General features: G+C 44.5%; 1 protein-coding gene across 1 annotated transcript in view; it reads left to right on the top strand.

The window, feature by feature from the left end:
- The first annotated feature begins 235 nt into the window (after positions 1-235).
- LOC144134550 (uncharacterized) overlaps positions 236-22913 on the top strand; it is an 88071-nt gene continuing 65393 nt past the window's right edge. Inside the window, exon 1 of the mRNA XM_077667454.1 lies at positions 236-478. Within this exon, the coding sequence (XP_077523580.1) occupies positions 275-478 (204 nt within the window). The 5' untranslated portion in view covers positions 236-274. The remainder of the gene's footprint in view (positions 479-22913) is intronic.

Here is a 22913-nt window from a genome sequence, read left to right as displayed (position 1 = left end):
AGACCACCATAGTTTTAAAAATGCGCTAGCTAACACTGTATAATTAAGAGCCTAACAAGTTGTGTTTTTTTATTTTTTGCTGCGTTCCTCGCTTTTGCCTAATGTGTTACCTCACTCCACTCAGTAACGCCAAAGGGCCCTGATGGTGTTATTAAATGAAATGAACACCAGCGCCCTTTGCCGTCTCTGCACGTTGGTCCACAGGGCGGCGCTCCGACCGGAAGGAGGGAAGGGCGCCGCCGGTCGATCACTGAGCTCCATCCTCCCTCCGGCGATGGCCGCCGCCTCGCTCCTGCTCCTGCTGCTGTCGCTGCTGGCGGTGGGTGCCGCGCCGCGGCTGCGCATCGTTGACCCGGAGGAGCCCGACGCGCTGCTTAAGTTCGCGCTCACCGAGCTGCAGCGCGCCAAGGTGGAGAGCCGAGAGATGGACGATTGCCACGGACTCGAGCTCGCCTCCATCGACACGCGAGACGAGAAGGTACGTGCTCGCCCCCGTTATCGGCGCCATGTGCGTCGACGCTCTTGTAAGGACCGACACGCGAGACGAGAAGGTACGTGCTCGCCCCCGTTATCGGCGCCATGTGCGTCGACGCTCATGTAAGGATCGACACGCGAGACGAGAAGGTACGTGCTCGCCCCCGTTATCGGCGCCATGTGCGTCGACGCTCATGTAAGGCTCCACAGACCGGTGCCAGGAGAGAAATGCCGCCTACTTACTTCATAAAAATTCATACGCGAATTTATTCACTTATTTCAGATACCCTCATGGCCCACAGGGCATTATTTAGGGCGATCCCTCAATTGAAATACACTGGACATTGTGCAGTGCATTTCCTCAATCCAGATGTTGCATTCCAGAGAAGCAGGAACAAACTTCTCTGTTCGAACTAGCGGTGCTGTTTTTGGTTCTGCAGCGAGCGCTTTCAGAACACACGACTTACCTTCAATAAGACTTTTGTTGGGCCTAGTTTGTGCATGGTGGTAATACAGATGATCGATGTGCGCAAAACATAAGTCGATCCACGTACACATAGTATAGTCCTTATGTTTCTCCCGTGTACGCGGTTCGCCTAATGTTGTGCGCACATCGATCATCTGTATTGTCGACTTACCTCAAAGTGTTCCGAAATGGATCAAGTCTTGCTGATGGTTACAGCTGCAATATCATGTTCAAGGCAGATGAGACAGGATCCGTGTTGTGCCGAAACATTGACGCGCTGCAGATATTTTGATTTTTCTATGCTCGCAGCCGAGTTGTCAGACCACTTCGCTTTTCTAACCACAATGCCTGTGTTTTATTTCCTGTCCACGGCATTCTCTAAACGCCAATTTGTACGTTTACACTGCGAGCGGGAAATTTAGGCACTTAATGCGTTGCGTAAGAAAACAAATGCTGTTTAAAAACTTTATTACACTTTCGCGAATGTAAGGACGGCGGATGTAAGAAGTCGCCACCGGATCTACTGGGCTTGGTCAGGCAAGTGGCTCATCGTGCTCAGGACTCTGATTTCGCTAGCTGCCTGTCTGAAGGAGTTGACGTGTTGTCTCGCCACAAATTGAAGGACAAAACTAGGCCCTTCAATCATGTCGTCTCTTACTTAAGAAGCCATGATCTTTCGTTATTAGCAGCTGACAAAGAAGATGGTTTCCTGGTCCTGCCCAAAGACATGTTTGGCACAGAAGCTGTTGATTCTTTGGAATCAGTCTTCGAGCGGCGTGAAGGGTATCTTTGTCAAGGATAAAATCAAAAGCTAAGCAAATCTGCAGCCGCTTAAATCTAGAAAAACTTGTTACAAGCATAAATGCTGCTGGCAAGGCCAGTCTGGACATATTCTTCACAGCGAAGACGCATAAAGCAGACTGCCTATTGAGGGTAATTGTCACTGAGAATGGCACTTGACAGAAAGCTTTGGGGCAATTCCTTCAGTCTAGGCTCATCTGGCACTTGACGATCCCTTCCTTCTGAAGGACTCGAGTAAAGTTCTTGACTTCCTGAAATCTAACCACAGAGCTCTCATGCCATTCTCGGTTGACATTAAAGATCTTTATTATTCTTTGCCACATGACAAGCTTTTGTCTTGCGTTGAAAGTAGCATCGATGGGTTCGGCTCGGTTGCATTTCAAAATTCTTCCGGTATGTCGGTAGGTGGCTTCTTAGAATTGTTGACGGTCTAGCTTAATTCCACTTTTGTTAAATTGGGAGAGAGCAGTTACATTCAGAAAAGCGGTGTGTGCATTGGCTCATACATTGCTCCCATCCTCAGTGACATCTACCTTGCCCATCATGACCGACTGCTCGCTGAACGACTCCCTTCAGTTGTCACAAAAGTTTTTAGATTTGTAGACGATTACTTAGTATTACTTGCTGACAATGTTTGCTCCTTTCCATGTACTGTTTCTCGTATTCTCTCCTCCTTTGAACAGTGCCTGTCACCTCTCATGCTGACACATGAGACACCTGAGAGTGGGTCACTACGCTTCCTTGATTTAAGGCTTTCTCTAGCAGAAAGACACTTATGCTGGCGGTATGAGCCGAGAGGGGGCAAGTCCCTGCTTCCTTATAGTTCTGCCCACTCTAAGATTGTTAAGCGCGGCATCGCGAACCCGTGTTTTACTAATGCTCTAAAGAAATCTTGCCTGCACTCTATGGGTGACAGCTTTAACAAACAGTCTTCTAGGCTGGAAAGAGCAGGCTACCCTAAGACACTTCTCATCTCGGTAGCAGAAGGCCTCCTGAAGAAGCTTAAGGGAGGAATACGCGAAGTGGCGGTTCCGGACTAGCACAACAAGGTTGTTGTGATTCCTTACCTGCACGCGGTGTCTCACCGGTTGAAGAGAATAGGCCAGCGGGCTGATGTTAGAGTGGTGTTTTCGGCTCCCGACAAGCTCTCCAAGCTCTGCCACAGAGTAAACGCCCCTGCAGAGCGTAAACCAGCCTGCCCGGTCAAACACAGTTCACCGTTTGTATCCTGCAAAGTCGGTGTCGTGTATAAAATTCCTTTGAGTTGTGGCAGGGCTTACATAGGCCAAACTGGTCGGTGCCTTAATGAGCGACTGATGGAGCACTCTAATGACGTCAGCAACACAGCAAAGAGGAACCTGGGAGTGCATTGCTTGAAGTGTCCGTCTCGCCCTTGCAAGAAGTTGTTTCAAGATTGCACTGTTCTAGATAAAAATGCCCATCAAAGCACTCGCGAAATCATGGAGGCATTGCACATCTTGAAACTAGGAGAGGACTGTGTCAGCTCTCCATCGATCACCCTGACAAAACGAGAAGTAGATTATTTGAGCCAGATGTCATCTAGGTGATTTCTTCATTTGGTTTTGATTTTCAGCGATTTTAGAGCCTTTTGGCTCTTAGTAGTTTTCAGGTGTGTTTGCTGCCATGTCATGAGCAGCCTCTTATTTGCCCCTTTTGGCCCTGCAATTTTAGTCTCTCTCGCACGGTTTTAGATCTTTTTTACCCTTTTTTTGGGCTTTATTTTCTCCTAGCAAATTGTTAGTGCCCTGCTTTTTGCTCCCTAGTTTCATTCCTCGCCTTGTACTGCGGTTTAAGGCCCTTTGGTTCTTGTTTTTGTGTTTTTGTTGCAAAATGCCGGTGCCTTGTCTTATCGTTCATCATTGACTTGCACTGCGTTGTTGTTTGTTATTAGCAGTCATCCTTGTGCGCTGTTGCAGCCTCTTCTTTTCGCCTTTAAATATCTTATCCCGCGTATCAATTCCAGCAGTAGCGGCATCATGCGTTCCCTTCCATTTCCTGTATAAATATCCCCTTTCCGCAATAAAAATTCTGTTGAAGTCAGCGCTGTGGTGTCTTGTCTCGCTTCGTCCCCGTCTTTATTCGCGCTGTATCGCATTATGGATTACCATATCGTTAGACTCAAACTTATGCACTGCAGTTTTCACCATTTACACAGAAGGAATAGTTTGAACAAGTCTAAAGTAGTATAATTATAGTGACAAATTTGGGTTTCCAATAGATCTATCAGCAAACAGTTCTAAAAGTCGTATATTTATACTGAAATCAACTTCGCTTTCAAATCGACATATCAGACAACAATTGTAAAGGTCGTCTAATTATACTGAAAAAGACTTTCCTTTCAAACTGACATATTAGTCACCAGTTCTCAAGGTCGCATAACTATACTGACAGAAATTTGGTTTTCAGTCAGAAATAACAGTCAACAATTATAAAGGTCGTATGTTAATACTGACAGAAACTAGGGTTTGAGACAGACATCAGTCAACAATTCTAAAGGTCATAATCGCACTGAGAGAAACTTGGCTTTCAGACAGGCGTGTCAGTCTACAATTCTAAAGATCGTATCATTATACTAACAGAAGCATGGCTTTCAAACAGACATAGGAGTCAGCAGTTGAAAGGTCGTTTAATTATACTAACAGAAGCATTGAATGCAAACAGGCATATCAGTCTGCATAAAGGTCGTTTAGTTATACTAACTGAAACATTGCTTTCAATAAGGCATGTGAGTCAGCAATTGTAAATGTCGTTTAATTATACTAACAGAAACATTGCTTTCGAACAAGCATATCAGTAAGCAACTGTAAAGGTCGTTTATTGTACTGAAGCTTGGCTTTCAAACAAGCATATCAGTCAACAAATCTAAAGGTCGTATACTTATACTAACAGAAGCATTGATTTCAAACAGGCATATCAGTCAGCAATTGTAAAGGTCGTTTGAATATAATACCAGAAGCATTGCTTTCAAAGAGGCATATCAGTCAGCAATTGTAAAGTTTGTTTAATTACACTAACAGAAACATTGCTTTAAAACAGGCATATCAGTCAGCAATTGCAAAGGTTGTTTATTTATACTGAAACTTGGCTTTTCAACAAGGATATCATACAGCAATTCTCTAGGTCGTATAATTATAGTAACAGAAGCATTGCTTTCAGCACTTATAGAGTCAGAAGTGGCAAAGGTCATTTAATTATGCGAACAGACGCATTGCTTTCAATCAGGCAGATTCTATTTCATTTAATTTTATTACCTTAGAGACCCACGACGGGTATTACATAAGGGGTGGGTACATATATTTTGGTAAGCAAGTGTTAACACAACGAAACATGATTGGTAAAATTATTGGCAAAGTTGGATGAGCACCACGGACAATTGAGCTAGTTGGTACATCATTTTAATATTTTCGAAAGCGCTGCGACAGGGGACACGAAGAGAAAGAATATGAAGGACGAGCGCTACTATCAACTGAAGTTTATTGGAAAAAACATACAAGGTTAATAGCTCACACAAGGTAGCCAACAGCGCATGCGCCTACCGCCAAAATGACAAAACGAATCACTGTGTTGAATTAAGATACCGAATTTCACAATAATGGACTACAACTAGGGAATTATCTGAGGCATTTCATATTCACAAAAACTCCGACATTTTCGTCAGCACACCATTTGTTGTAGTCCATGATTATGAAATTCGGTATCTTAATTCAACACAGTGATTCGTTTTGTCATTTTGGGGGTAGGCGCATGCGCTGCTGGCTGCCTTGTGTGAGCTATTTAACCTTATGTGTTTTTTCCAATAAACTTCAGTTGATAGTAGCGCTTGTCCTTCGTGTCTTTCTCTTGGCGTCCCCTGTCGCAGCGCATTCGGAAGTTTTAAAATTGGATGAGCACGTGATGGCTGTGATGTCGTTGGGTAGGTCGTTCCAGTCTGCTGCTGTACGGGAAAAAAATGACGCGCCAAAGGTGGTAGTTCGGAGACGAGGTCGGGAAACTTGAAAAGGATGACGAGTGCGATGAGATATGCTGGCTGGAGGGACGATATAGGGTGCGCGGCCGAGTGAACTATGGAAATTTTATGAAACAAGCAAACGATGGCAATGCGGCGACGAGATGATAAGGACGTGATAAGGGCATCAGCTTTCAACGCTGACACAATGATGTCGTAAGAATATAATGAATGAATGAATCTGGCTGCTCTGTTTAGGACTGATTCGAGTGTATTTTTAAGGTAAGCTTGGTGCCGGTTCCAAATGGGTGAGGCATATTCTAATTTTGGTCTGAAAATGGACTTGTACGCTAATAACTTCACATGTTTAGGGGCTTGGCGGAGATGACGTCTTAAAAATGAAAGTTTTATTACCGGATGAAATGATGTTCGTAACTTGTGTGCTCCAGGACAAGTCGATACACAAGGTAATGCCTAAGTACCTGTATGGTAGAACCGGGTGTACAGGGACGCTAGCTTTGACGTATGGGAAATGAAGTGAGCTGCGGCGACGCGTTAAGGACAAGATTTTACATTTTTGAGGGTTAAGTTCTATTAACCAATTGGCACGCCATTCCTGAATGCGGTTAAGGTCGTGTTGAAGAGATGTTTGGTCAGAAGCGTTATTAACCTTGCGGTAAATTACGCAATCATCGGCGAACATGCGAATTTTACTATATACATGCGTTTGTAAATCGTTAATATAAATTATAAACAGAAGCGAACTGAGGACAGACCCTTGCGGGACACCTGACGTTACTGGGATAGGATTAGAGTCGTGGTTGTTAACGGTGACGTACTGCGAGCGGTTAGTAAAGAATTCTTCTGTCCATTTAAATATATTAGAGGGGAGCTTGAAATATGAAAGTTTTAGTAGTAAGCGTTTGCGAGGAACCTTGTCGAACGCTTTTGCATAGTCCAGAAAAATAGCATCGGTCTTTAGGTTAGAGTCAAGATTAGCATGCAGATCATGAACAAAAATGGCCAGCTGTGTTTCGCATGAGAAGCCTTTTCGAGAACAGTGTTGCGCAGAATGAAAAAGTTGTGACAGTCGAGGAAGCTCATGACATTGGAGTAGATGGTATTTGCGGCGCCAGTTTGGCGTAAGGAGAAGGTTAGCGTGAATTCAAAAGCGTGGCTTTTTGGGCTTGTTGGTGCATGATCAAGTAAGAGACTATAGCGCAGAGTAGACAGGACACAGAAGAAACGAACAACACGAGCGCTACATTGTGGCCGCTTATTTCAGGTAGGTATGTAATGGGATGTACGCTCTCTGGGTGATTGGTTAATAAGAGATCTAAAATATTTGCTCAGTTCTGTGTTACGCGGCTAGGTTCAAGTATTACCTGGGTAAGGTTGAGGTTGTTGCAAAAATCTAAGAATTACCTAGTTTCTCCATGTTAGCTGTAGGTGCTGGCTGGTTATGCCGGTAAATATTCGGAAAATTAAAATCTCCGAAGAGGGAGATATGTGAATTAGGATGCTTTGTCGACAGTTGACTCAGTACGTTATTAAGCTGACGGGAAAAATCCTGGATACTATGTGGGGGCCTATAACAAACGCCTAGTAATACTGTGTTAGGTGATTTGTGAAAGATTAGCCACATTTCAAGGTCGGATGAACCTTGTATTAGGGAACATAAATCTTGGCTGACAGCAATGAGTAAACCACCTCCTCGTGAATCTTTGCGGTCTTTCCGAAAAACTTGAAAGTTTGGTAGATCAGTCAGTACTTCGTTGTCTGTTATGTCACTGCTCAGCCAAGTCTCAGTTCGTATAAGTAGGTTGCTGCTTGATGACGAAACAAGGTTAGAAATAAGTTCACGCTTAGGAATAAAACTACGACTGTTAGTGTATATAACGGAGAGCGAGAGGTTAGATGAAAAAGCGTTCTTGGTACGGTTTCCAGACTGTCCATGATGGGGTGGTTGCTAATCTTGTGAGAGACGATTGTGAGAGACGAGTTACTATTTCTTTGACTGTTTTCGTAGTTTCATCGAACACGTAGCGCTTGGGACCAATATGCAATTTCTAAAAGCTCAGATAAAATTTTGTTGTTGTCCTTTCTTTAGCGAACGCAACTCGGTGCTTTCGCGCATTTCGTACTTTGAGGGAAAAGTCATCGCCGACGTTCAAGTTTGTTTCCTTATGCTTATGATCATTCGATAATATGGCATCTTTAATTTTAGATAAAGTAAACTTGACGATGATTGCACGAGTGTGGTTAGTTTTGTAACGCACAAGGCGATGGGCGCGTTCAATGTCCTCAGGATTAATGGTTGTATTCAAGTTCTGACAGCAATGGATGATGACTGCTTCCTCAGAGCCTGCAAAATTTTCGGATGGGTTAGTGTCGTGAATGCCAGAGTATATAAAATTATTGCGACGCGAGCGATTTTCTGCATCCTCAATTCGCGCATCTAGAATGTCTAAATGTCAAGCAATCCCAGAACTATATGATTTCATTGCTTCGAAATCGGTTTGAAGATCTGAAAAAGCTTGGAAATGGGCCTCTACATCTGTCATTGGCTTAGTCAAGCCGGCTATGGCAACTTCAGTGGAATTGACCCGAGTTTCGAGGTCTTGTATTTCGTAAATGAGCGTGGTTTGACCGGCGGGTATATTTTTTAGTTCAGCGAGCACATCGTCGATAGTGTTAGGGCCTGGGTTAGATTCGACATCACCTGCCAAGAGCAACAAGGCACGCAAAACTTTGGCGCAATCGGTTACAAGAAAAACGCAGCAATGCGGGCTCAGCAGCTGGACAAAGAAATAGTTTCTAGTTTTTTTGCAAGCAGAGAATACTTGTTACCAACCTGCATGAAGAATACCAGAGGATTAGTGACTTGTGCGGGAGCATAGCCACAGAGCCCACCGAGCGGCGAAGGTGGTTGCAGCACTTTTATATCGCCGGGTGATGACTGTGGTGATGCGGCTTTCCATTGAGCATCCAGGAGTAGAAATCCGAGTAGTGGCGCTGCCGGACAGGATAAAGCGTTGATGTCGGGCGGAAGCAGAAATTGGATGCCGTGATCACAGCAGCTGATTGCTGCAGTCGACAGCGTGGTGGGGGGTATGGCGAGCAGAGCAGCGGAGAGCGCGTTGGCAGCGATGGCAAACACCTGCATGACGAATACCAGAGGATTAGTGACTTGTGCGGGAGCACAGCCACCAAGCTTACGAGCATTTAAGATCAGTAAGCAATTGTAAAGGTCGTTTAATTATACAAACAGAAGCATTGCTTTCAAACAGGCATATCAGTCAGCAATTGTAAAGGTCATTTAATTATACTAACAGAAGCATTGCTTTCAAACAGGCATATCAGTCAGCAATTGTAAAGGTCATGTAATTATACTAACCGTAGCATTGCTTTCAAAAAGGCACATCAGTCAGCAATTGTAAATGTCGTTTAGTTATATTAACGGAAGCATTGCTTTCAAACAGGTGTATCAGTCAGTAATTGTAAAGGTCTTTTAAGAATACAAACAGAGGCACTCCCTTTAAACAGACATATCAGTCACAATTTTAAAGGTCGTATACTAACAGAAGCATTGCTTTCAAAAAGGCATATCAGTCAGCAATTGTAAAGGTCGTATAATTATACTAACAGAAGCATTGCTTTCAAACAGGGATATCAGTCAGAAATTGTAAAGGTCGTTTAATTATACAAACAGAAGCATTGCTTCCAAACAGGCATATCAGTCAGCAATTGTAAAGGTTGTTTAATTATACTAACAGAAGCATTGCTTTCAAACAGGCATATCAGTCAGCAATTGCAAAGGTCGTTTAATTATGCAAACAGAAGCATTGCTTTCAAACAGGCATATCAGTCAGCAATTGTAAAGGTCGTTTAATTATACAAACAGAAGCATTGCTTTCAAACAGACATTTCGTCTCTTCCTCTCACTTAAATTCTTGCGATGTTTTTCTCTATGTTCGTTTTCTTGATGTATTATTGATATGCCCACTCCTGCCTAAGGCCTCAAACTGAGGCCGGCAGTATCCTGTAAATAAAATCAGTCAGCAATTGTAAAGGTCGTTTAATTATACAAACAGAGGCATTGCTTTCAAACAGGCATATCAGTCAGCAATTGTAACTGTCGTATATTTATACTAAGTGAAGCATAGCTTTCAAACAGGCGTATCAGTCAGAAATTGTAAACAACGTTTAATTATACAAACAGAAGCAATTCTTTCAAACAAGCATATCAGTCAGCAATTATAAAGGTCGTTTAATTATACTAACAAAAGCATTGCTTTCGAACAAGCATATCAGTCAGCAATTGTGAAAGCCGTATAATTATAGTTACACAATTATTGCCTTCAAACAGGCATATTAGTAAGCAATTGTAAAGGTAGTGTTATTATACTGACAGGAATGTGGTTTTCAGACACATCAGACAGTAATTGTAAAGGTCGCATAATTATAATAACAGAAACATTGCTTCCAGAGAGGCATATCAGTCAGCAAGTTCGTGTATTTATAGTGACTGAAACGTGGCTTTCAAGCAGACATATCAGTCATCTCTTAAGTTGGAATAATTATACTGACGGAAGCATTGCGTCCCTCGTAGCCTCAGTCGCTTTCGGACGTTAAACACTCAAAAACTAAAGAAGAATTGCTTTTAGGCAGGCATATCAGTCAACAGTGAAGGTGGAATAACTATATTGACAGAATCATTGTTTTCAAACTGGCATATCAGTCAGCAGTTGTAAAAGTAGTATATTTATGCTGACAGAAACTCGGGCCGCCGTGGTGGCTCATTATTTATGGCGCTCGGCTGCTGACCCAAAAGACGCGCATTGGATACCGGCTGCGTAGGTCGAATTTCGATGGCGGCGAAACTCTAAATGCCTGTGTAGTGTGATGTAGTAACCTCATATAGCAAACTCATCAAGCCTGTGTAGTGTGCTATGTTAGAAGAGTGGTGGATCGGGCTAGTTGGTGCACGTTTGTCATTTTTCGCAAGCGCTAACGGAACACGGACAAAGAAGGAACAGACATGGACGAGTGCTACTTCCAGGTGTTTATTTCATGAAGCCGCAAGTTCTCTATACACTAGTCAAAGGCTATTATGACACGGCAGAACACTGTATGTGCGCGATAAAAAGAGCAGCTGCCGGGAATTACAGAAACCAGAAAACATGTGCAAGATTACTTTCATACACTGAGGAATGCGAGCTCTTTCACTGATAATGAAATGGAAGGAGCACTGACACAAGTTTTTCTATTTTTTTTCAATTTTCAATTTTATTTTCACCAAAATAAAGTATACAAGGTGAAAAAGGGGGGTAGGCGAAAAATCTGCACAATAGCAGCTCGACAAAGCTCCAATCACCCTGGAAAAAATGACAGCACTGTAACAATTCAATAATTTGTTCAATTTACAAGGAAAAAAATCACAGCGAGAAAGAAAGTATAAAAGAGTAGTCTCTTGTTGCACTAATGATCATTAACAAACAACTTCTTTGTGTCAGCTTTGTTAAGTGCCGTAATGTCTATATCTTGCTTCACGAAATCATTGAGATTGTGGGGAAGTGTGTATTCATTGCGTTGGCGGCCATAACTTGTGCGCGTGACAGGAATTTTCCAGGGCAGTTTTTGGCGGTGAGGGTATACGTATTCTTGTTTGCGGAGATTAGCGAGTGAGAGGAGTGTATCTAACTTGCCCTGTATCGCTCTAGTGTAACTTTTTATTAGTTTGTACTTGTATATGTTATCGGCTTTCCATTATTTTGTGGTTGTAGAACATAGGTTTAGTATGCGCGTTGAATGGAACATTTTCCATTGCCCTAACAGTTTTTTTTTTGTAGCAAGATTAACTTGTTTAAATTTTGTGCACTGGTGTTTCCCAACACCAATGCGCAGTAGCTGAGCACAGAATGGAGCGAGGAATTATATAAAAGCTGTTTAATTTTGGCAGGAAATAAATGGCGATTTCTGTTGAGAATCCCAACTACCTTTCGTTCAGAGAAAACAACTCCAAGTGTTTTCACCGATGTCTCTCCATTAATTTTATATGGACCAATGATAATGCTTTCAGGCATTTCCACACATTTACCGGGTGCACAGAACAAAACACATATTGTTTTTGATTCATTTAATAAGAGGGTGTTATTCACAGACCACTCCTGCAACCGAAAACAAACTGAACTTGCGAGCGGTAGAATATCGGTTGGATTTTTTTCCACTAAAAATATGTTACAATCATCAGCTCGATCAAAAATTTGGACAAATTATCAATTAGCACTATATCATTTATATGAAATAGAAAAAGGAAAGGACCAAGGCTGCTGCCTTGTGGGGCACCACTGTGAGTGTGAGGATAAGTATGAACAGATTAGTCATGTATGTGCACGTACCACGGAAACCATACTTTTCTAGCTTGTCTATTAATATACAGTGATTAACACGATTAAAGGCTTTGCTGAAATCGATATATATTCCCAAAGTCATTAGTTCTTTTCTATACTTCCTAAGATAATGTCTTTTTGATTCAGTAAAGCACTTTCTGTGGAACGCCCTTTCCTGAATCCAAACTGACATTCAGTTAACAGACAATGTTTTTGAGAAAAACTATCCATTCGAATGTTAATTATTTTTCTAGCCCTTTAGAAAATATTGGTAAAATGGAAATTGGACGGTAGCTATTTATGCTGTTTCTGTCACCTCCCTTTGAATTACGATAACGCGCGATAATGGCATGTTCTTTGGGAACACACCTTTTGAGTGCTGAAATAAATATATGTGCTACCAAAAGAACAATATGATCAATTACATATTTAATAGGCCTTATCTGTGAACCATCTACGTCTGTGCTACGACCTTTGTTAAGGATTTGGAATACACTACTGAGTTCGCTTGCACAGGTTGGCTGAAGGAATATGCTTTTAGGATTTATTGGTTTTTGAGTGGTTGATCTGCTACGCCCGCTGTTTCCGCCCATTTCGGCAAAAAAAATTGTTAAAATAGTCGGAAAGTTCTGTTCCTTGTGTCACTTTGTCATTTATAATAAGGCTTTCCATGCGCGGGGTGCTCGTTGGGTTTAATTATTTATTACTTCCATACTTTTTCGCTATTCCGTGGACAGTCTACGTCAAAAATACGGTTGTAGTAGTCCTTTTTTTATTTCTCTTTTTCGCTGTTCAGATTATTACGAAATGCTTTATATTCCCGCAACTTTACTGGATCGCGTGTTTCTATGAAATGCTCATAAAGTTTGTTCTTCTGGTTTATTTTCCTCATCAACTCCCGAGTAATCCATGGGTTCCGAGCCTTTCTAGGCATATAATATTGTATAAGAGGTAAACAATCAGCATATATTGCTTGGAATCTGGCTAAAAATGTTTCATATGCTGTGCTCGTATCTAAAATGTCAAACATATCTGTCCAGACAGTCTGTCTAATCATTTCCTTGAAGTGTGCTAATGCTTCAGGTGATATAGAAGGATACATGCTCTGATGTGTCTGCTTACACGTGGGCTCTTTGCGCCGTAAGAACAAAAATATGGGGAGGTGGTCGCTAATGTCGCAGGTTGGAGCTCCTGACTTTACTATGTTATCAGATAAATTTGTAATGAACAAGTCAAGTAATGAAGACGATGATGAAGTGACTCGTGTTGGTACTGAAATGACATTATAAAAACCATTGCACTCGAGTAGTGATTGAAATTCTGTACCTATTGGGTAGACGTTTTAGATATATCTACATTAAAGTCCTCTCCAATTGTTAATGTATAGGCCGAGTCATTTATGTAAGAAAGTAAGCATTCAAAGAACTCGAAGAATAAGCTACCATTACCGGCGGGAGGGCGGTACACCACTGCAAACAAATTTTTATCCTCTTTTCACGCTTAATATTTCGTAGTCGTCTTTGATAAGGCTATATTCATTTAAAATTTTACAGTGTGATAACAACGTTAGTATTGACACGCCGCCTCCTCTCTTATCTATGCGATTTAAACAGAAATGGTGGTATTCGGGTAGCACAACATAGTCAGGGTTTTTGTTGTACTAGGTTTCCGTAATAAAAAGGACATCAAAGTTGCAATGGCAAGATTTAAGCAATGCAGATATGTCCTCTTTTTTTGACTCGACTGATCTCGCATTCAAATGCAGCAGTTTAAGACACTTAGCGATAAGTTTAGCGATGCCTTCGGGAGAAGTGAAAGCACTGGCTATTTCTGTAATGAACATTGATAAGTATCAGAAGACCTTCCTACGGAGAAGCATCGCCGTTCCGGACGACTGCTGGTGACAGCGTCCCGCGCGTCGCAGCTGATCTTGTCTAGATCAGTTTCTCGAGTAATCGGAATGACTGGGGATGACGCAGTGCGCCGCGCAAAGATGGAGCCGTTTCGTGTCCATACGAACTTCCAGCCGTGCTCGTACTTACGGGCAGAAGCCATGCCTAATAGTTTTTTCGTAGCTGGGCATAGGTGTTCGTTTATGAAAATGGGCTCATCTGAAGTGAGGTCTAGGGTAGTATTTGTTAGTCGTTTCCTTTTAGCGAGCTGAAAAACTTCCTCACGTTTTTCACGGCGTTGAAAGCAAATCATGTTTTTCTTGTTTGCATCCTTGGTCGGCACTCACTGACACACATCAATGTCATTCCGAGAGATGGGTTCGCCAATTGCTTCACCAATTCTCCCAAGCACCTGCTCATTATTTTCATTTGGCTCCTTTATAAATACTTTTATTTCTAGGTATCTGTTTCGCCAACACTGTTCAGACCTAAAGAGCACTGCTTGAGTTTCAGCCAGGTCCTTCTCGGCCTTGAAGAGCTTTTGCTGAAGCATTTGGTTCTCCTTTTTCAGTTCTTTGTTTTCGCTCAAGCTTACTTCAAGCCGCTGGTTTGTCTCATCAAGCGACTTGTTCATAAAGTCCATGCTTTCTTTCATTTAGTCAACAGAAGTTTTCACAATTCTCATTTCGGATCTAAAACTGCGTTCAAGTGCGTCCTTCAAGTTTTTCAATTCTGCCTTCACTTCTTCTCTACAATCCAGAAATAACTTCGCAACTTCCTTAGCCATGTAAAAAAAAATGCAATAACAGCAGGCTAGAGAACACTCAAGACACTCAAGGCAGCAGTGACGGCGAGAGAAATAAAACCAGATTTCCAAAATTAATCTGTGCACTAACCTGCAAGGTGTACATTTGAAGTCAGGTTCTGCATGCGGCGCTGTCACTGCTTCCAATGAGCAGATCACTGTCGATGTCCGGGCTTTATAGATGTCGGTCGGGTGTCACGGGGTCCAGATTGCCACGTGGGCCGGCTAAGAGCGCTTGACACGACGATCAGACCAAGTATGCAGGGATGGCTAGCTGATGAAACGATGATGTTTCCTGTGCTTGATAACAATGCTTTGCTGTCGAGTGAAAAACTCCCCCGGCTTCCCTGCAAGGTGTAGATTTGAAGTCAGGTTCTGCGTGCGGCGCTGTCACTGCTGCCAATGAGCAGATCGCTGTCGATGTCCGGGCTTTATAGATGTCGGTCCGGTGTCACGGGGTCCAGATTGCCACGTGGGTCCGGCTAAGAGCGCTTGACACGACGATCAGACCAAGTATGCAGGGATGGCTAGCTGATGACATGATCATGATTCCCGTGCTTGATAGCAATGCTTTGATTTCGAGTGAAAAACTCCCCCGGCTTTCCTGCAAGGTGTAGATTGGAAGTCAGGTTCTGCGTGCGGCGCTGTCACTGCTTCCAATGAGCAGATCGCTGTCGATGTCCGGGCTTTATAGATGTCGGTCGGGTGTCACGGGGTCCAGATTGCCACGTGGGCCGGCTAAGAGCGCTTGACACGACGATCAGACCAAGTATGCAGGGATGGCTAGCTGATGAAACGATGATGTTTCCTGTGCTTGATAACAATGCTTTGCTGTCGAGTGAAAAACTCCCCCGGCTTCCCTGCAAGGTGTAGATTTGAAGTCAGGTTCTGCGTGCGGCGCTGTCACTGCTGCCAATGAGCAGATCGCTGTCGATGTCCGGGCTTTATAGATGTCGGTCCGGTGTCACGGGGTCCAGATTGCCACGTGGGTCCGGCTAAGAGCGCTTGACACGACGATCAGACCAAGTATGCAGGGATGGCCAGCTGATGACACGATGATGATCCCCGTGCTTGATAGCAATGCTGTGCTGTCGAGTGAAAAACTCCCCCGGCTTCCCTGCAAGGTGTAGATTTGAAGTCAGGTTCTGCGTGCGGCGCTGTCACTGCTGCCAATGAGCAGATCGCTGTCGATGTCCGGGCTTTATAGATGTCGGTCGGGTGTCACAGGGTCCAGATTGCCACGTAGGTCCGGCTAAGAGGGCTTGACACGACGATCAGACCAAGTATGCAGGGATGGCTAGCTGATTACACGATGATGATTCCCGTGCTTGATAGCAATGCTTTGCTGTCGAGTGAAAAACTCCCCCGGCTTCCCTGCAAGGTGCAGATTTGAAGTCAGGTTCTGCGTGCGGCGCTGTCACTGCTGCCAATGAGCAGATCGCCGTCGATGTCCCGGCCGGTGCGGTCGAATTTCGATGGAGGCGAAATTCTAGAGGCCCGTGTACTGTGCGATGTCAGTGCACGTTAAAGAACCCCAGGTGGTCGAAATTTCCGGAGCCCTTCACTACGGCGTCTCTGATAGCCTGAGTTCCTTTGGGACGTTAAACCCCTATAAACCAAACCATAAACCACTGCGAATTTTTTTGTAGCGATGGCTACATTACGGTAGATTTTAGAGCCTTCAGCGTGGCGGCGGGGGACCCTGTGGCTGCGCTGCCATGCTGTCACGTGGTGCGGAGCAGCTGCCGGCGCCGTGGCTTATCACGTGGTTGGTCACGTGACCAAGTTCCACTCGGCCATCTGTAGCTATCGCGTCACTGCAGTTTTGCCAGAGCTAAACCACCGCCAATTTTTTTTTGTAGCGATAGCTACATTACGCTAGCATTTAGAGCCTTCAGCGTGGTGGTGTGCTAACGTGTGGCTGCGCGCCACCCTGTGGCTGCGCCGCCAGGCTGTCACGTGGTGTGGAGCAGATGCCATTGGCCCGGCGCCGTGGCTGATCATGTGGTTCGTCACGTGGTTGGTCACGTGACCAAGTTCCTCTCGGCTACCTGTAGCTATCGCGTCACTGCAGGTTTCCAGAGCTAAACCACCGCCAATTTTTTTGTAGCGTTAGCTACATTACGGTAGCATTTCAAGCCTTCATCGTGGCGGTGTACCAACGTGTGGCGGCGCGGTACCCTGTGGCTGCGCGCCACTCTGTGGCTGCGTCGCCACGCTGTCGCGTGGTTGGTCACGTGGTGCGGAGCAGATGCCAGTGGCGCGGCGCCGTGACTGATCATGTGGTTCGTCACGTGGTTGGTCACGTGACCAAGTTCCACTCGGCTACCTGTAGCTATCGCGTCACTCCAGCTTTAACCAGAATTAAACCACCGCCAATTTTTTTTGTAGCGACAGCTATATTACGGCACCATTTCGATCTTTCAGCGTGGCGGCGCCGCCAACATGTGGTGGCGCGGAACCCTGTGGCTGCGCCGCCACGCTGTCACGTGGTTGGTCACGTGGTGCATAGCAGATGCCAGTGGCGCGGCGCCGTGATTGATCATGCGGTTGGTCACGTGACCAAATTCCACTCGGCCAGCTGTAGCTATCGGGTCACTCCAGCTTTAACCAGAGCTAAACCACCGCCATTTTTTTTTGTAGCGACAGCTGTATTACGGTACCATTTCGAGCCTTCAGCGTGGCGGCGCCGAACCCTGTGACTGCGACGCCACGCTGTCACGTGGCTGATCATGTGGTTCGTCACGTGGTTTGTCAGGCGACCAAGTTGCACTCGGCCAGCTGTAGCTATCGCGTCACTCCAGGTTTAACCAGAGCTAAACCACTGCCAATTTTTTTGATAGCGCACGTACAGTCGTCAGCCATGTCATAGTAGGCTTTGAGCACTGTATAAAGTACTTGCGGTTTCATGAAGTAAACACTTGGAAGTAGCGCTCGTCTTGTCTGTTGCTTCTTTGTCCGTGTTCTTTCAGCGCATGCGAAAAATTACAAACGTGCTATGTAAGCACACGATAAAGAACGCCAGAAAGGGATCCCTCATAGCCTGAGTCTCCTTTGGGACGTTAAACTCCCCATAAACCACAAACGTATCGGTCAACAAGCCTAAAGGTTGTAAAATTACACCGACAGAAGCTCGACTTTCTAACAGACATATTGTCCCGTATTGTTGACGGCAGTCCGGCGAGTGGGAAGGCAGCGAAATGCTCCCAAACAGAACTTTTTATTGGGCAAAGCTGCGCCCACAAAGAACTGAATGACCCGGCGGCGGCGAAAGCAACAAGCGTGCTCGACGGTCCTCGAACAGAATGCCTGCAGTTCTTGGCCGCGCTCAATTTAAAGCAGGCAAGGAACTTTCAAGATAAGGAGCCAAAAGGCACTATAACAATCTGAAAAAAATATGGAAGCAGTTGCGGGTGGCTACGATGAATGAAGAGTACGTCGGTCGCATCCTGCGTCACAAACAAAATGATAAAGCCGGCGGCTCTGAGCGTGAACGAACAATTAGTACTAAGCTGCGCAGCATTCCTGTCAAATAAGCATTGGATTGTTGTTTTACAACAAAATGAAAGGAATGCAAATGAAAGAGGAAAACACAGACTGCAAATGCAGAGCGTACGTTAGCGTCCATAATTCGGTGTCAGGCGCACCACATGCAGGACTTCTGGTTGTGAACGGCGTTGCTGTGATGCTGTCGCTCCGTCGAAGGCACTTCACAGCCAACGTCTCGAAATCGACGAATGATCTTGTATGGGCCGAAGTAGCGGCGCAGAAGCTTTTCACGTCCACCGCGGCGAATGGGCATCCACACTCATACTCGATCACTCTGCTTGTATTCCGCCGGCGTAGATGGTACTTACCGTCGTTTCTCTGTTATCTTTGATCCGTAATCTGGTAAATCGCCTTGCTTTTGCGCTCTGAAGGTAGCGGCGACGTCGACGCTGTCTTCTTCAGTTACGCTGGGCATCTTGAAGAAAAAGGCAGCCTTGTGCGTGAGTTATACGTCAGTTAAATTGAATGCGGCGGAGTACGATCTTGTGTGCTAAGATGCGGCGTTGGCAAGGCACGTGGAGTGAAAAGGTGGGTGTCGTTTGAGGCTATAAATGTATTTGTTTTTCTTATGCAATAAACAGTTGGAGGTTGGCGCCTCTCCGTCGTCTCCTCGTCTCTTTTCGTGTATATGAATTTATTTGCGCCAAGGTGTTTTTCTAAGTTTCAATCATCATCATCATCAGCCTTACTACACCCACTGCAGGGCAAAGGCCTCTCCCATGTCTCTCCAATTAACCCTATCCTTTGCCAGCTGCATCCACCCTTTGCCTGCAAACTTCTTAATCTCATCCGCCCACCTAACCTTCTGCCGCCTCCTGCTCCGCTTACTTTCTCTTGGAATCCACTCCGTTACCCTTAAGGACCAGCGGTTATCTTGCCTTCGCATTACATGCCCTGCCCAAGCTCATTTCTTTCTCTTGATTTCTACTAGGATGTCATTAACCCGTGTTTGTTTCCTCACCCACTCTGCCCGCTTCCGATCTCTTAACGTTACACCTATCATTTTTCTTTCCATGGCTCGCTGCGTTGTCCTTAACTTAATCTGATCTCTTTTCGTTAGCCTCCACGTTTCTGCCACGTTTCAATAACCTAAACCAACTAGCCCCGCCAACATGCTTTACTAAATGTTGGGCACAAAAGAAAACATTTGACAGAAGTCTGTCTGGTTGGAAAATGTAATTTAGGAGAGAGATGACTGACTCCAACCAAGTTAATGTTTGAAAAAGTTTTTTTTTCCAAACATTAACTTGGTTTGTGTCAGCCATCTTTCTCCTAAACGTTCGGCAGCATGGTGTCTAGCGCGGTCGTTGTCTCCCTACCATGGACGAGCCTAAACGTTGTCATATGGGTTGTCTCTAGCACTGCGGTGTTGTAGGCGAAGACGACGTAGGGGAGGATGGCATTACAGGCGCCATGTTCGGCGTCCACATACATTCACTTGTTTATACAAATACGCCTAAAGACCCTCTGGAGGAGGATATTAAATAGCGGATAGCGCACGAGAACACACTGCCCTAACAATACGTGAGAACGAACAAATAAAAGATAGAGAAGCTCGACCGAATACCTAGACACCAACATAACAAGTAAGATCAAAGTTGGGACAAAGCCAAAGTAGCACAAAATTACAAGAAATCATGTAAATACAAAGAACTCGGATTCAGAATACAAAATCCGCACAAAAAAGGAAAACAAAATCAGAAGATCAGAAGGATTGCATAGGTAATATGGAGCACAAACAAATGCACCCCCCCCCCCCCCCCCTCAAAAGAAAAGCACATTTAACACTCAACAGATAGGTCACATTCTGTTGTAAGTAGGCAAAACTTGTTGCAATTTTCCAGCTTGAACTTCGGTAGCAACGTCAAGTTATTCCAAATCAATTGTAGTCGTGGGTATGAATGAGGGCGCATAGTCCGCTGGGCGTCTCACTGTAAGGGTTTTTAGGGCGGTGAAATATGACAGAGGGGGATTGAAAAGTAGTCACGCATACGATGATGATGATAAAGTTTATGAAAGTGGGTTAGGCCAGCGTGCTTCATTTTTAGTGTCAGGGTATTGAATTCGGCACTAATAAAGAAAGCGCACAGTGCGGCATTTGCAGGGATTGGATGTTACGCATACGGTATCCTTGGCTGGGGTGCCAGATAGCAGATGCATATTCAATTCTCGGTATCATTAAAGTAGTGCAGGCGAGCTTTCTAAGTGGGAAGGCGGTTGCTTTAGTCTGAGTTTGATTGTTCTGAATGTGCGGTCAGCAGATGCAAGAATAACGTTGATGTTATGATACCATGTTCGATCCTGTTGCAAACTGACTTCCTGGTATTTGTACGTGGTAGTAAGCTCGACAATATTGCAATCAATATTGATTGATGTTCTAATATGAGAAGAGGAGTGTGGAAATGACATGCACTTAGTTTTGGTACAGTTTATGTTCATTTGCCAGTGTGAGCATCAAGTATTTAATGCATTAAGATCTGTTTGGAACGCCTGATGGTCAGTGACTGTAGTAATTTTACGGTAAATAACGCAATAATGGACGAACAATCTTGCAGGACATGCAGTTAGGCACATCATTAATATAGACAAGAAAAAGCAAAGGACCAAGCACGCTTCATTGTGGAATGCCGGACGTAAGTGGTGCAAAAAACAAGTGGAAGTTATTAGTACTTGTGAACTGGGTACAATATGACAAGCAATGTTTTATCCATGTAAGGACTTGTGCTGACATGGCGAGCATGAGAGCGATAGTTTTGTTCAGACACTCTGTGAGACCGTTTGCCTGAGCATGGTGTGCAGTAGTTCGCCGGTGGCTTGTGTGGCTGCAGTTCAGAATAGCTCGGCTGAGCCCTGCTGTAAATGCCGTTCCCCAATCCGTGGTGAGAAGTTCTCGAAATCTGCTCGACAAAACACTTTTTACTTTGGCGTAGCAGGTCAAGTATTCGGTCGCTACGATGGTCTTCTTGTTGCCCGATGTTGACGTCGGTAAGGGGCCGAGGTCATTTCAATCTGTTCAATGAGATTGCTCAGTGGTGGCATGCGATTCCAAAGTCCAGCTGGCCTGATCGGTGGCGCCTTTCGTCGTTGGCACTCACGGTATGTTCTGACATACACTGCTGCGTCGACGGATAATCGGGGCCAGTAGTGTTTATCTTGAATGCGACGAAGGGTGTGGATAAGCATGAGATGTACAGCTGTTGGTTCGTCGTGCGAAGAATGCATTATTTCTTCTCCTAAGCTATTTTTAACGAGGAGGAGGTAGGCGGTCCTGTTGGGTGCGAAGCTCTTCCTCACGAACATGCCATTTCGCAGACACAGATAGGAGAAATCATTCTTGAACGCTCCTGCGGTCGTGAAGAAGCCTTGCCTTCCAGATATTGGATGAGAAGAAATAGTCGTGGTCGGAGCGTTCGGAGCTTAGCGATGTCACTGGTGATGATGACGATGATCACCTCACGGTTAATGGACATGCCCACGGCGGGGGATTGGCCAAGGTGCAATGCTGATACAAGCGCACTCATGGACAATGCGTGGAGTAATAGGTTAATTTTTTGGCCTAGACTCGAATTTAGATTACAAATGAAGATTAAAAAACAGAAATGAAAAAGCAGTGAATTATCATTCTAGCAGTAAAATATACCTGATCCAATCATATATTCGTGAATGAAGTCGCACACCGGTTTCAAGGAATTTCCCTTGGCGCTTGCCCAGAAGGAGGAGAGAATTGGAATAGATAGACGAAGCCCCATTCTAGCGAGAGGGATCTCCACGTAAATTCTACGGAGAAAAGTGAGCCGCCGGCAGAAGAAGAAAAAGCGATCTATGGACTCAATTTTGCTGTTTTTACAGACGCCTCCCAGCAAAATGAAAAGGTAACCATTGGCATTTACTCAATGGCTCTTAATTGGAGTTATTCATTTCGGGCTCCTGACTATATCCCTATTTTTGTCGCTGATTTTCTCGCCATTGAGTCCGTCTTAATAAGGATTCCCAGCAATATCTCTCAGGTTATTATACATTCAGGCCACCTTTCCCTCTTGACAGCGCTCGAAAAATTGAGGGCTACTCCTATGAGCCATTCCCTTGGGTTGTTTATTCCACCACATATTAGAGAAGCACGCTTTCACTGGGTCCCTGCGCACTGTGGCATTACTTCTAATGAGAGGGCTGATTTTTTAGCTATCTCTGAAGGCTGTGCGCTAAAAAAAAAAACGTTCACAGGAAAAAAGGAGGACAGACGACAAGAAAGTCTTGTCGTCTGTCCTCTTTTTGTCCTGTGAACGTCTTTTTATTTATTTTATTTATTGAATACAGCGGAAATGCTGTATGTCCAAGCAGGAGAGGCAAATGCATACAGAGGAAAAGCAAAGCAAGTACAATAGTACCGAACAACATAGAGGTCACAAAATAAACAATGCAAAAACACAATTGAAAATGCGGTTACAGTGCAGCTACTAGCCAGCAGTGAAGATATCAAGAATGATAGGAAAGCGACGGAGAGTTCTGCGGTAGAGCAATCCATTCAGAGACTGCTCTTGGAAAGAAAGAAAACTTGTATGTATTTTTG

The sequence above is a fragment of the Amblyomma americanum genome, chromosome 5, assembly GCF_052857255.1.
Source record: "Amblyomma americanum isolate KBUSLIRL-KWMA chromosome 5, ASM5285725v1, whole genome shotgun sequence".
In the NCBI taxonomy this organism is placed as follows: domain Eukaryota; kingdom Metazoa; phylum Arthropoda; class Arachnida; order Ixodida; family Ixodidae; genus Amblyomma; species Amblyomma americanum.
Note: the sequence above shows the minus strand (reverse complement) of the source record. Positions and strands in the feature narration are given on the sequence as shown.